Source organism: Protobothrops mucrosquamatus, unplaced genomic scaffold, assembly GCF_001527695.2.
Source record: "Protobothrops mucrosquamatus isolate PMUCROS unplaced genomic scaffold, P.Mucros_1.0 scaffold3393, whole genome shotgun sequence".
In the NCBI taxonomy this organism is placed as follows: Eukaryota; Metazoa; Chordata; class Lepidosauria; order Squamata; family Viperidae; genus Protobothrops; species Protobothrops mucrosquamatus.
Genome location: NW_015389374.1, coordinates 30,268 through 46,416, shown reverse-complemented (window position 1 = coordinate 46,416; position 16,149 = coordinate 30,268). Strand labels below are relative to the sequence as shown.

Genomic DNA, 16,149 nt, shown 5'->3' with positions numbered 1-16,149 from the left:
TGACTGAAATTTCCAGTGATGTTCTGATTTTCCCTGTGAGATTTTCCCCAAGAGAATTTGGAAGCAAATTTTCGATTCCACAGTCCCAGTAAATCTTGTGAGTGAGAGCACTGTTTTGTGGTGGTTCACCTCCTTTCTCGGCGACCAGTTGCAGTCAGTGGGGGAGGGAAACAATGTTGACCCCTGGACCTCTACAGTGTGGGGTGCTTCAGCATTGCCCTTCCTCTTTAAAGTCTAACTGACGTCATTAAGGGAGGTCATCCAGTGACACATTTTCAGCTCCAACCAGCCAAGTAATGCCATTACAATATTGGACTAGTGTCTGAAGGCTGTAAAGGTTAGATGGGAAGGAACCATCTCTGACTCAATCCTAACAAGAAGTGATTCTGAGTTTTTGTTTTTTGCAGATCTGGTAAAGTGTCATTTCTGACTCGTTAGGATAGCACTCCCCTGGATAGAGCTGGTATGCAACTGGGGGGATTCACCTTCACACAGACTCATCTTGTACACCAATTCCACCTACTTTGGGGTGGGTAAACCTTGCTTAGTCACTTATGTTCTGGTCATCTTCCACATGGATTATGTTAACATTCTGTACATGGAATTGCCCTTGAAGACCGTCCATACCAAAGTCTCTTGGAGAGCTGTGCAAGTTTACCATATATTCTTGCCTGGTTCAGCATGTGGCAGCCCAGTTTAATTATAAGGATATACTACAGTATATTCATACTACACCAGTACTATAACAGCTGCATTGACCATTATTTAGTTTCTGGTGCAATTCAAGTTTTTGTTTTTCATTTTTAAAGTGTATGTTCCATGGCCTGGATATCTCCAATCCAGGATTGAATATGGCTGCTTGATATGATAAAGAGGAGAGTGCTTGCAAAGAAAAGGATGCCTCTGGAGATTATTTACACCAAGCCCATATCAAGGCTTGGTGATGGCGCCTTCTGAACTTCTGAAACATAGGAAAAACATAGTTCTTAAAGGAGAGGGTTTGGGGACAATTGGGAATTGGGGACTAATGGCTGTATTGTTTTATTTGGGCTTTAATCTTATAATGGTTGTATAGGCTGCTCAGGGCCTATGAGAATTGAAAGCCATGGAAATTAAATGATCATTATTGTCATCATCTATATAGCACTTTAGTGTATCCAAATCTGTAGAATACTCTCAGAAATAGCAGTGTTCAAAGATAGATTTATGTATAGTGCTTATTTATGTGTCTATTTCATCTGTTTCCATTTTTCCTTTTCCATCCTGTCCCTTTGCCATTTTTTATCCTTTATAAGAATCTATAGAAAAAAAACTATAAAGAGAAGCATATGTAACATGTAAAGAGAGAAACTATAAAGCGGTATCATGTTACAGTCAAGTAAATAACACGGAGTACTCAGATATATACAAGCATTAGCAGAGTATTATGTAATTATGCTTACTAGATCTAAAAGTAATTACTGCATGAGAGACAGTGCAATTTAGGGAACTGAATTAATCGTATTTATCTGGTAATTATATAGTATCTTGTAAATAACCTGACATTACATTATAATTACCATCTGAAAAAAGCTAACTTAAAAGAAAGGAAATAAAAAGGACAAAAATGTTAGCTCAAGGAAAAGAGAATATGTATTTATTGCTTTGAAATCTGTACATTCCCTTCAAAGCACAATTTTTTCCAGTCAACTTTTTGGATGGGTACAAAATCAAAGGCAATCTAAACCAAAAAAACACAAAATGTAATTTCTTGGCAAGCTTGCCCAGCAAATGACCTTTTCTAGTGATCATAATTGGTACTGAGCTTAATGAACTATATGATGAATACTTAGTCTAATGATGTATATACAGTCCATCTGAACACACAGGTGCATGGAAATAGACCAGCATAGTATAGTGGATTAAAGCAATGATATGCCAAAGACCAGAAGAAGATCAAAGTATGAAAGATGAATAAAAACACCAAGATTCAGGACATGAAATTCCATAATCAAGAACTGTCCAAGAACAGCTGACCCCTCTCCATTTTTTTCTAAAATGGTAACAATTTTACATGGAAACATTGATGAGAACCAGCTGTTCAGAATCAACATTTTGGGATTATAAAATAGAAGATGAAGGGGACCACTGGCCCCATGTGTATAGTTGAATGAAGTATGTGAGTGTGAAAAATGTAAAAGAGTTTCTCATTCTATAGCTTTTTATGTGCTATTTCACCCATTACCATTTCTATACTTGAAATCATTCCAAAATCAAAAGGGCTACAGTACAAATTTTGGTAGCTTTTTGACTATTAATTTTTAAATTAGCTTTCTGATTACATTAGTTGGGAAAATTGTGTTGATTGGCAATGTATAACTCTTAAATAGTTGTGCTGGAATTGAAAAATGCACTAAAGGGATAATTATATTCAAGCTTTGATTCCATAAATCTATGCATTCCTTATTGGGTAGTAAACATGATCTTATTCTTAAAATGTAATCAACAATTGTAATAAATTTTTCAAGCAGAATAAAAAAAGAGGAAGTTAATAAAATAATAACAATATTGCTTAGCATTTATGTAAACTAATCGTATTTTTATTTCTATATAATAGATAATGGTGAAGATAAAATAATTGCTTCAGATAAACATATGGAAGAGACTCTCATACTCTACGTTCTTAAGATGTCCTAAAGAAAAATAATGTATATTTTCTTAAGAATATTGCACTATTTTGTACCCCTAACAGAATCCTTGCAATGTGTTTCAGACACATCATACCTATTATTTATTATTTATTGATTTGCTAACTGTATATCCTACCTTCCCTGCAAGTACTCAAGGCATTTTCATTTTATTCTTATAACAGCAATTCTATGAAGTAGATTGAGGAGAGGGAGGAAGGGAGAGAAAGGAAGAGAGGGATGGGGAGAGGGTGAGGGAGGGAGGGAGAGAGAGAGACTGCCCCAAATTCATCCAGTGACTTTAAAAGTGGCCTGGAACCTTGATTTTCCCAGTCATAATCCAACATTTTAACCACTAGACCACACTGGTTGCTGCCGGTTTATTTCTGGCCCAATTTAAATGACTGATGTTGTCTTTCAACCTTTTGAACCCAAACAGGTTATCTTACAAAGCAGCACTCTCCAAATACATTTTTAGATATTCTTGGAGATCTTTCTGCATCAAGTTGTATGGATGTTTGTTAGAAAGATAATCTTTTGGATTATGGCCCTTGGTTGCGATTGGGGGCATAATAGTAATCTGTGCAGGTAGATATTATAGCTACTTTTCGATGCATAATTTGAAAAAAACCTGTTGGTAAAATATTTTGAATGGTTATTATTGGAGTCATTACATCCAGTACTCTCTCTCAAAAATTCCCATCATTATCACACTTACAGGGTTATTTCTACATTGATTTCATCTTTGAAACCACATGAAAGCAAAAGTCATGCATTTAATTAAAAATAAGATGAAATTGCCATAAATGTAATTGGAGGAAGGAGAAGGTCCAAAAGAACCTCCTCAATGTTGCATGATTCTGACGCTGCTCTTAACCTATTATCCTGTTTGATTAATACATAAACATTCAAATTGGCTAAAAGATGCCCCCAATTAATTGGGCAGAACATGTTAATCAAATTTGATTTTAGTATAAAAAATGAGATCTATCCTCTCATTAGGAAAATGCTCCTAAGGCATGCTATTATGGCACAAATATATAAAGTTACATAAAATAAAGATGTTTTTATCAATAGTGTTTTTATTCAGCTACAGATGTAATAAAAACCGTCTCTGGTAGAGCATGATTATAAAAATTACAAGTCTGTGTAGTTAACCTTCATTGATGGTATATTGATGGTTTACCATTGGTACTTTCTGAGGGGTTTTTTATTTGTTTTAATTTTCTAATCTAGTTTTACTGCAGCTATAGGATTTCCTGGTGGATCTCCCATTCCACTGTTATTAAGATCCACAGCTTATTAATGTTCACAGCTTTCTATCAGATTAAACTAAGATTACTAGGTATTTCTACTTGCTGTAGCAAATTTATTTAATTAATTACAATAACAAAATGACAGTATGGCCCCTTGCATGTACCTGCATGTATTTTTCTACTTATCCATAGCATTTTCTCAGATTTCCCCTTCTGATATGTACTCATTTCTATAAACGAAACAATAAATTGCAAGCTTCTTTTCAGATATTTACCCAAATCAAACTAAAGCTGAATTTGATACTAAAGTTTTAAATTCTGTATTTTCCCCCTCCATATTTGTTATCCTTCAAGATAATCCAGACAGAAACCACCAGCAGGAATATTAGCACTGTCTTTTATTGTAAGGTTGCATTAAATAGAATGCAAGGCTGAAAGTATTTCTCCCCTCCTCTCTTTTTGTAGTCTCTGAAACACTTTGCAAGCTTTTTCTCTGCCTACAGACTGAAGAGCCTCTTATCAAAATGTTGCTTAGGCTGTAGGTCTTCCTCATGTCACCAAAAGTCATTCCCACACATATTGACAATATCTAAGTTATATTCTTACCAGAAATGTTCAATCAGGAAATTTTGGCCAAAACTAAAATTATACTTCTATACAATTGTAAATTGAATAATAAATTGCATTAGTGTAGCATCCTCCCTGCTGTTTAGCAACCACCATCACTACTGAACTACTGGATGCCATCTCGGGGTTGGCTGTAGAACAGGGGTCTTCAAACTTGGCCCTTTTATGACTTGTGGACTTCAACTCCCAGAATTCCTCAGCCAGTCCACAAGTCATTAAAAGGGCCACGTTTGAAGACCCCTGCTGTAGAATTTCTCAGGCTTGTTTTCTTGGGAAAGTTCAATTTGCTATCCCTGGGACAGACCTTGGAAGCAGCTCAGGAGTTCATGGCCAGCAAAGTGGCCATGTGCCCATCCGAGGACATTTATTGCTCAATTCAAAACAGTGGTCACATACCAGACAATTGGCATGGGGTCCAAAAATGCCATGCAACCATGGGGTGGTTGGTGGCTTGAGGGTGCCTCTTTGGAATTTATCTTTTAAATTTTAATTAAAAATATTTTAATTCTGTTTTTTAACTTTGCTTTTAATTATGTCTCTTTTCATGTGGCTGTATGGCTCTTATTTATAAACCACCCAGAGTCACTTAGGTGAGATGGGCCATGTATAAATTTGATAAATAAATAAAATACTATTTTAGATTCACGTGACTGGAATTATGTTCTCTTTTTTAAAAAAAAAATAGTATTTATGTGGGATCAAATTGGTATTCCAGTATAATGGAAAATAGGATTTAACGTTTCTTCTTCCAAAACTTACTTTCCTTGGAAACAGAAGTGGAAGGAGTAATTCAAGACTGCTTTTATTATATTTCTTTTCCTATTTGATTCTGCCCTACAACTATTTCATTTCCCAACTGGTGGTTTATTTTTGCCAATTAAATTTAGTAGAGCAACATATTTAAGCACCCAAGTATTCCATTATCTTCTGGAAAATAAAATGAAGATGTTTAAATTAAATATGCTGTAGTATAATGTTATTTCTGACATTACGTGATACAGAAATCACAAAAAAGGTAATTGATCATTCCAATTGTTTTTGTGAACATACTTGCTTTTCTTTTTACTGATATCTGAAATTATTTTCAATACAGGGCCCAGCCTTCTATCCCAGAGTGCACTTCAGCTCAATTCCAAATCGGAAGGATCTTTCCAATATCCATCAAGCTACCACAGCAACCAGACCCTGGCCCTGGGGGAAGGAACAGCATCCCAGCTCCCAGCCCGCAGCAGTCAAGCTAGAGCTCTACAGAACTATGGTCAGGTATGTTTGGAGAAGCAATCATACTCATTTATATTAATTAATGTTAAGATTATTGAACATTATTTTGACTGAAAATATTTTACATGCATATACAAACTTCACTTACATATTAAAGAACGTGCTTCTAATTTAGCACAGCATAATTAATAAAATCAAGCAAACAAAGAAACAAAGCATTTGCTGAAGTGCATGGAGCTGTGGAAAAGGTGGAGGCTTTCTCTGAAGTAGCCCCTACTTTATGGAAATCTCTCCTTCCAGAAGTAAATGTAACTCACACCCGTCTGGCTTTTCAAAAGTACATCTTTATTTCATTGTGCTTTTGGACAAAGCTGAATGCTGGTGCTCTGATGCTTTTGTTTTTTCAATATAAATACTGTTATATTATTTGTGTGTTTAATTGGATTGGTGTCATTTTTACTGGTCACAACGTAGGGTCCATTGGAAGTGAAGTAGTATAGAGAGATCCTAAAATAATTAAACATTCATTTAGAAACTTGTGATTGTATAATTTTCCTTTAGGTTTATATAACTCTGATATTCTTGGGGAGGAGGGGTTAAATACAGTTATACAAAACTCTGAAAATTAGAGCTATATAAAAGTTGTTTCATTTTTATGATTGGTTTGCACATCTACATGTGAGCTTTACATCTTTCTGACATCCAGACGTATCCAATACATGAATTTCAGAATGCAAACTCTTGGGTGCTGCATATGATTCATAATTGCCGTGCCACATATCATGCTTCCCACTAAATCATTAAAGAAATATATTGTAAGTCTGAAATATTATTCTACATATTCAGATATTTTAATTGTGGAATGGTTTAATTATGCAACAATTAAGCCGTGATGGCATCAGCATCCTTTGGATTTCTTTTCCTCTTTTATCCATTTCATAACAGCATTTTCAAACCCATTCTTAGGGATACTAATACAGAATAGCAAAACTGTAGCACATTTTTTATAGTCATGTTTTATTAGTTTGCTTATTTTGAAAAACAATGTTGCCTTCTAAGATTGTATAGAAAGCTTGAGAATACTTTGGCAAAATAAAGATCCCACATTTGAAAAATATGTAGAACACGGCCCAAGCATTTCCTAAATATTCTGGACGTAGTGGCACATTCTGCATTTTGAGAAACAACTATGAACATTATCATAAAACCACTGCAACAAAGAGTATGCCAATTCACAGAACAGCTGTATTTTAATGGCACAGCCAGTCACAATATACATATACATTTCACAGAAAACAAACTGATAATGATAAGAGAGGAATAACTTGCTCAAGAGCCTAATTACAAAGCAGTAGGGTCTGAATCACCAAAACACACATTTGTTGTTTAGGATAGTTATTTCACAGAAAGAAATTTTGATTTCTCTGAAAGTAAGAAAATTTGATTTCTCTGAAAGTACATAGGAGATCCCAAAGTCAGATTATATTTATTTGTGTTCTACAGTTAAGTGAAGACATTTTCAAATTTCAAATACAGATCTTACCTGGCAGTTCTTTAATTTTATTGTCCCTTCTGATTCAGTGTTGTTTTTGTTTTTTACCTTTGCTATTGATTGTCAATTTATATTGTTTTTATATAAACCATCATATCTTTTGTAAGCCACTTTGAACAATGATTTTTGCTGGAAGATAAAAATGGAAATTGTGTTTTTTAAAATACATAGATATACCGTGTTTCCCCAAAAGTAAGGCCTACACCAAAAATAAGCCCTAGCTTGATTTTTGGGGGTGGGCCTAATATAAGCCTACCCCAAAAATAAGCCCTAGTTTTGGGGCGAAGCACACGCCTAGAAATCAAGCTAGGGTGGGGGTGGGGGGGTGGAACTACCCTACCCACCCCGCACCCACTTACCTTGCAGCCAGTCCTCTCCTTGCTGGCCCACTTCTTCTGAGGCCTCTTCTGCAGCCAGGCCTGCATTTCTCAGTCACAGGGCTTTCCGGAAGACCTGTGCAGCCAAGAACCGAGCTATGGATTCAATTTGTAGCTTGGTCTGCAAGACTTCAGCAGTCAAGCACTAAGCTATGGATTGAATCCATAGCTCAGTACTCGGCTGCTTAGGCCTTCTGGAAAGGCCTGACTGCAAAATGCAGGCCCGAATGCAGCTGCAGAATTTCGACCCCAGGAGAAGTGGACCGGCTGGGTGGGGCTGTCGGTGCCGGAGGTGAGGTAAGGCCTACCCTGAAAATAAGACCTGGTGCCTTTTTTGGAGGAAAAAAAATAAGACCCGGTCTTATTTTGGGGAAAACATGGTAGTAAATGCACCTACTATTTTTGTTGATAAATTTTGGTGATAGGTTTTGTATACTTGTAGTATTTCTAGATTTGGAGATGCTTCATAAATAAGTATCTTTGTTAAGTTGACAAAGCTCTTCATTAATTTACCCACATGCATTGCAGTTATAACAGACCACATTGATATATTGCAAAAGCTTTTATCATTCCAGTTAAAGTGATCATTGGAAATACACACATTCCATCATATTTTTTTAAATTGTTCCTGATAGTTTTACTGCAGTCTCCAAGATGGAATTCAAAGCACTTCATATTTCTCATTTTGCAAAAGGGCTGATGTGAGGAAGGACCAAATACCTGACCATCTTAGCTAGTTGATTTAGTATGCAATGAAAGGGAAGAAAAGTCTTAGTCAAGTAATTGTATTTTTTACTGTCACAGTGAAATATTTCTAGACTTTTCTAAAAATTCTACAAAGTACCAATAACTCTTCTTGGTACTTTGTGGAGTTTGAGCTTGAAGAATTATTTGCTGCCCCAAACCATAGAAACTAATGTATTATATCTGTTAGATGAGGCTGTATAATAGTCAGAATAAATTGTAGTAGATTTTTCCTAGAAGTAAAATGATTGCACAAATCTCCATGTCACATTTGACTATGGTCTTTGATTCTTTATTCTCTTTCTCCACATTCGTATAAAGTGTTCTTTTCTTTTAAAAACAATTACGTTTTTCTAGATCAGAATGCTGAAAACAAAATGTTGAAGTGAAAAAGAGTTAATTCACTGGATTTCTTAACATAACCTTTTTCACTTACTTAAGTAACAATCCTTCAGAAATGATGTACATGTTTATGGATCCAGACAAAAATGTTAGGGTTTCTGGCAGCTATTCACATATCCATTTAAGGGAGCTGATTTCAAAGAAAAAAATGTTAGTTCCGTCATGCAAATTGTTGTGTGTGTGTATGCACGTTAATGTGTGTACACAAAGAGAGAGAGAAAGACAGAGAGAGAGGGAGGGAGGGAGGGGGGAGAGAGAGAGAATTTCCTACCCTTGAGTATGGCTTTTTAAAGACTTGAGCCTTGCTGTCTAACACTAAAAGAAACCCCACAGTTCACACTAACATATCATGGAAACACAAAATCTCCTCCAAAAAAGGAAAGGCTCAAAAAGTATTTCACAATGATAACTTTACCATTCTGAAAATAACAACACTTTTTGAAACCCTAATTATATACACATTTATTGTGGCATGAGTTTATCATGTACTTTGTCAGAAAAAAATATCTGGAATGCTGTCAGCATTTGCATACAACATTGTGATTTTTTTCTATCAGTCCTTTTTTGTAAAGTTTATTAATATGTTTCAGTTTGTTTCTGCTGAAGATACTTTAAAATATATTTTAAAAGTAAAGGCAATGGTTATATAATGCATAATTAATCTAAATAGGAATATACAGAATTAATGGATAAAGGGACATGCAATATTTAATTTCTGCATCGATATAAATAGGATAAAAAGCTTAAGCTCATGAGCAAAACACAAAAATAAAGCACAAAGCATTATATATTGTGAGGGTTTTCAACCAAACAAATTTAACCATGGCTACTGTATATCAGTGCTACGTTGCTTATGGAACATTTTTAAAAGCAGAGACTGTCCTGGGAAAATACTGAAAATGAATCAGTGTCTAAAAAGCTGTAAGAGCATACAAAAGATCAAGCCCTAGTCAATCACAGCAGAAACCTGGCATCCTATTTAATCCCAGATGTCTCCAAGAAGCCTAGAAACAGATCATGAAGGTATGAATGAAGGTGAGCAGTTCTCTCCCTCTGATGGCAGGCCTCTGACATCAAATGAAGCTATGGGTCTCTGGATGTGCAGGATAGAGGTCTGGGCTGTTAGGCATCTGTCCATCCAGTGGAGATTCTCTTCTGCTCATATGGTGTATTTTAATGATACTAGAATTGGCTTAATCTGACATTAAATTTCACTGAATGTTGATGTTCCAAGAACATGAATCTCTACATTCTCCATGCCATACCTAATTTTATAAATCCCTAGTATGCCTCCTTTTAGCTTTCTCACTCTGAACTAAATGCTTTCAGTTTTTTTTTATAAATAAAAAGTGCTCAGATTCATTTACAATTGAGATTTACCAGCATTCACAGTTGTAAACGCTATCCTAAATGCGTTCATACCATAAATATTTATTACCAAGGAATAATTATAATAATAAAATATTTTTATTTGTTTCTTTCCTAGTTATATAATAATAATAATAATAATAATAATAATAATAATAATAATAATAATAATAATAATAATAATAATAATAATAATAATAATGTTGGAAGGGACCTTTGCAGTCTTCTGGTCCAACCCCCTGCTCAGTCAGGAAACCCTATACCATTTCAGACAAATGGTTGTCTAGTCTCTTCTTAAAAACGTCCAGTGCTGAAGCATTCACAACTTCTGGAGATAGGTTGTTCCACTCATTAATTGTTCTGTCAGGAAATTTCTCCTTAGTTCTAGGTTGATTAGTTTCCATCCATTGCTTCTTGTCCTGCCTTCAGGTGGTTTGGAGAATAGCTTGACTCCCTCTTCTTTGTGGCAACCCCTGAGATATTGGAACACTGCTATGTCACCTCTAGTCCTTCTCTTCATTAAATTAGACATACACAATTCCAGCAACAGTTCTTTATATGTTTTACCTTCCAGTCCCCTAATCATCTTTGTTGCTCTTCTCTGTACTCTAGTTTCTAGAGTCTCAACATCTTTTTTACATCATGGTGACCAAAACTGGATGCAGCATTCCAAGTGTGGCCTTACCAAGGTATTATAAAGTGGTATTAACACTTCACATGATCTTGACTCTATCCCTCTGTTAATGCAGCCTAGCACTGTGTTGGCTTTTTTGGCAGCTGCAGCACACTGCTGGCTCATATTTAAGTGATTGTCCACTAGGACTTAAGAGATCCCTCTCACAGTTGCTACTATTGAGCAAGGTACTACCTATACTATACCTGTGCATTTGATTTTTCTTGCCTAAATGTAGAACCTTACTTTTTTCATCATTGAATTTCATTTTGTTAGATAGTGCCCAATGTTCAAGTCTGTCAAGATCTTCTGTATCTTAAGCCTATTTCCTAGGATGGCCCATATTACACTTCTGCTCCACCAACTTCACTGGCTAGTAGTCTGCTTCCAAGTGCAGTTCAAGATGGCAAACAAATTTAACAAATAAATAAATAAATAAATAAATAATATCATTTAACTTTTTCATAGTAGCCATATGCTATGTTCACATTTTTATTTATATTATTTTCCTAATTAGATTATGTACTAGTTGTTATTCCTAGTTGGTCAGACATTTTGACCAAGTAAGGATAGACTTGGATCTCTTCTGTTGTTAAACTTAATTTCAAATATCTAGTAGATTACCTGTGACCCATGGGATCATCATTTCAGTACAGCCCAAAGTCATCACAATTAATGGCTCATGACATTTTGTATTATGTCATAACCTTTTATCTAGCTGTGGATAGATGCTAGAGGTGCACCCTCATATGCCCCACAGAGACTGTGCACCTTTTAATATGAAGGGTGACAAGGGGAGCCCTTATGCCACCAAAATAGGCATATCACAGTTCCAACACCAAAGGCAAATGTTTACCCTAAAATCCCTTAAAGTAAGATAAAAATAATAATAATTGCCAGCAGACCAATAAATGTGCAAATTGTATATTTCACATTGGATACATCTTTATGTACGGGTAGCAGTATGATTAAGTATATATATATATATATAGATACACTAGCTGTACCCGGCCACGCGTTAAATGGAAAATGGTTAAATGGAAAAGAAAGAAAAGAGAAAACGCACATTTGTAATATGTTTAATTTCACAATGCTTGCGGGTATACAATATTTTTTGTTGTTCCATTGTCTGTGCAGATGTAGATATAAATCGTAGCGTGTGTTGCTTTTACATCCAACAGATGGCGCTGTTTTTTAAAAAAAGCATGTTTTTACCTGTCACAGGTGTGACATCTATATAATAGTAGGTATATAAAAACACTCACGTATTCGAATGCAACGTTGTGTCAAAATTTCAAAGCAATCGATGAAGAACTTTCGGAGATTTAAGATTTTGAACAAACAAACGTTTACATTTTTATTTATATAGATTGATAAGCATGCAAGCACACAGAAATGTCTACTTTTCCCCAGATGCTTTATTATAATCCATACTTTTTAAAATACTCGTGATTAGAATAAGTTTCTTTTTATTATTTAATGTAAACCTCAAAATCTCTATTTTTTATATCTCTGCCATTCCTTAAACATATAGGCTTTGTAGATATGTCTGTAAATATCAGTCAAGTTCTCTTCATCTGCAAATGCCTCTTCTCCCTAACAATAAGAATTAAACTAATGTAAATAATAGCAGTCTGTTACGGTTTCATGACAAAATCAGCTGATTTATTGAGTGAATATAGATAGCCCTCAACTTACAACCTGTCACTTGATAATAATAATAATAATAATAATAATAATAATAATAATAATAATAATAATAATAATAATAATAATAATAATAATAATAATTAATAATAAAGTTGGAAGGGACCTTGGAGGTCATCAAGTCCAACCCCCTGCCCAGGCAGGAACCCTACACCATTTCAGACAAACGGCTGTCCAGTCTCTTCTTAAAAACTTCCAGTGTTGGAGCATTCACCACTTCTGGAGGCAGGTTGTTCCATTGGTTAATTGTTCTAACTGTCAGGAAGATTCTCCTTAGTTCTAGGTTGCTTCTCTCCTTGATCAGTTTCCACCCACTGCTTCTCGTCCTGCCTTCAGGTGCCTTGGAGAATAGCTTGACTCCCTCTTCTTTGTGGCAGCCCCTGAGATATTGTTCAAAATTACAGTGGGACTAGAATGAGTACTTTGTGCTCTATAAAGCATTTCTGACTGTGTAAAGTATCATCCCCACCACACTTATACCAGGATTCAGGTGCTTTGCAGCCACCTTGCCTTTACGACGAGTTGCAGCATCCAATAGTCACATCACTGTGCAAGTTTTTTTGCCAGTTTCTTGCTGCAGTCATGAATTCAGCAAGCTGCATTTTGCAAATTCAGTTTATGGTTTGTATTTCAATCTGAACATTGAACCAGATACAGGGCATACATAGCAGCTGACGTTATCACATTATAGTATAGTTTCTGAACCAGTTATAGTTAATGTGATTTAGCTTCCAATCTCATTTCATATTCTTTCTCAGAAAATACACTTTTAGGGAATAATTTCTCTTTCTTAAAAAATACAAAAGCCCTTGATTCTGTTCTTACTTTATTTCCATTCTATTCCATTCTTTACGTATGAGGAATGAAAACATTAATTTTCAATAGCCTCAGCCAACATATGAACTGTATCATAGGAATGGGATTTAGTTTTTTATATTAGCTGCCAGTTTCTTCAATCTCTAAATTGCTTGCAACCTTGAAAATAAAAGTACGTAGTTATTACAATATCTGCTGGCACAAAGCATATCTTTTCCATCGCCAGTCTGTCCTATGTCCCAAGGAACTATGGTTTTTGTAAGAGTTTTTAGAGTTCTTTTTCTGTCTGTGATAACAATCATAGGAATTTTAGTTGTGACCTAAAATGCGCCTCACATAATGTAACATTTTCATATGTTTATATGTAGTTCTTTTTTATCATAAAGCAGTTTACTGTATAAATGACTTGAAAAAATACAAAAGATAATGTACAACTTATATAACTAAACGGTTAGCTTATCTGTTCAACATTACTCATAGATACTGTTCTGCACCATGTTAATTCACAAGGCATAATGTAGTTGACTGTAGAAAGACTAACAACAGTAGTAAATCTTCAGAATGATATCTGAAATCATATATTTTACTACTGAAGAATTAAATGACTGAGACACATTTTATGGCTGATTAACTGATCCAGCTATCTATTCTGAGGCTCACATTGTATTGCCTGAAAATGTTATTACATAAAATAGAATCTCCAGTTTAGATTTCTGATTACTTTCTATTACAGCAGGCAAAATTTTACTTGTGAAGCATGAACATAAAAATTTAATGCATGAATAAATATCTTTCTTTTAAATGTTTTTAAGAAGATAAAAATTAACCTAAATTAATATACGATAAGAAAAAGAGATCAATGAGAAAGCTAAAAGTACAAAAAAAAGTAAAAAAAGTAAAGGAACAATAGAAAAGAAAGAAGTTGCAAGGAAGTGGCTTCCAATCTTTTTTACAGCAGTGGCAGGACAATTATAAGCTTACCTTTTACTCTACTGTTATAATGTAACTCTTTTCTTTCTGTAATATGTCTATCTAATCACCCAAAACTATAGACCATACATTCAATTTTTTCTGTTTATGCAAAAAGTACATAAGTCTCCAATCAACAGTAAACATAGATATTGTTTTTCTTTGATTAAAGAGAATTAGAGGATTTTAAAGATTAATTACAACTGAGACTAAAGGTGTTTTTTGGGGGATGGGATTGATGGACAAAGAGTTGAAAAATGTTGTGCCAACTTAGCAGCAAGATTATTGTATACACAAAGCTAGAAAGATTCAGCACTATCTGCCATGGAGGAATGGTTGGTGAAGATGATGGAACTTGCTGAGATGGCTAAATTGACCTTCTTTTTCTCAATTACACTTGAAATTGTTTCTTCCGTACATTTTGTTGAGAGTTCATGCTGTTCTGGATTGCCAGGATGTTTATTCTGGTTCTAACAGACTTAGGAAAGAAATCAGTAAATAATTACACTTGTTTTGGTGGAATTAAAACCTGCTGTAAACCACACAGAATGGATTAAAACCCTGTCACTATCCCTCTGAAATCATAGGACAAAAGCTGTCTTCAGGTATTTTGCTAAGTTCATCTTTAAACAGACAACAGGTTGAATGCTTGGCACTTCCTCTTTACTTTCATTGAATTGCTCTCTTTAGTCTGAAGAATAACTGACCTAACATTTGCCTGATTCAGGAAAACACTCCACCCCCAAAATACGTTCATACAAATATTACTGTTTAAAAATATATACCCCATCATTTTCTTTATAGAAACAGTCAAGGAAGATTACAACCATAAAATTAAAAATACAAAATTCAACAATAAAATCAGTGTAATTACAATTAAAATCAAATGCTCGCAATTATAATCAGTTTAAAGCTTTTAAAAATTGGCAAAGGAGATAAATAATAGGAGAGTAGTACATCCCTGGAGAAAGCATCAATAACCTGGGGGGGGGTTTCATATGGGGAAGATCTGTTTCCATCTTCCAAATGGCTGAACTTATGGTATCAGTGGCATCTTCAAAAGGGTCTCTCCTACTCATCTAAGTAATTATGCAGGTTCACAGTGGGAAAGAGGCCCCTCAGATACTACAGCTCTTCTTCATACTTTCAGTTGTTGGAGATAAAGAAAAAATGGGGCCAACACGTACTCCCCATTATATACCAGTTCAAACTCCTCCATATATTCAGCTGAGCAGTTAAAAAGGCCAGATAAAAATAACTTCAGCATGTTCTATGATCTCCCCAGTGCCTGTGATATTTCTATGAATATATTGCTCCAAACAGTGGGAAAAAACATGAGATGTAGAGTCCCAGTTCCTTAATTTCTAGACTTCAGCTGTTATCCACTGGTAAAGAACTACTGCAACTAAAAGCCTATCAACTTTCCACAGAACCAAGAGAGGGAAACCAGTGCAAAACTCTGAAAACTTTCTACTGAATACTTCAGGAGGTTTATCATTCATATCAAAATAAAATAACCAAAAAAACATGCCCAACATACTGTATTTGAAACATCTGAATAGATGCACTAAATCCATAGTAGAACAATCTTAATTGTTAAATACATTAATATAAAAATAAATCTGCCTATTTTTTTAAAAAACCTACTGTTTTGAAACATTTGCAAGCTCATTTAATAAAAAAAACATTTAAGAGGAACACATATAATAACTTATTTATAATTTACTTCCAAATGCACATCCTTAAGATTGCTGAAATCTTTTGCAGATCA

The 16,149-nt window shown here is 34.8% G+C and overlaps 1 protein-coding gene across 1 annotated transcript in view; it reads left to right on the top strand.

Moving 5' to 3' along the window:
• LOC107297578 (catenin delta-2) overlaps positions 1-16,149 on the top strand; it is a gene marked incomplete at its 5' end in the record, with an annotated part of 120,721 nt that overhangs the window by 75,598 nt on the left and 28,974 nt on the right. The window contains one exon of the mRNA XM_015826939.1: positions 5,643-5,812. Within this exon, the coding sequence (XP_015682425.1) occupies positions 5,643-5,812 (170 nt within the window). The remainder of the gene's footprint in view (positions 1-5,642; positions 5,813-16,149) is intronic.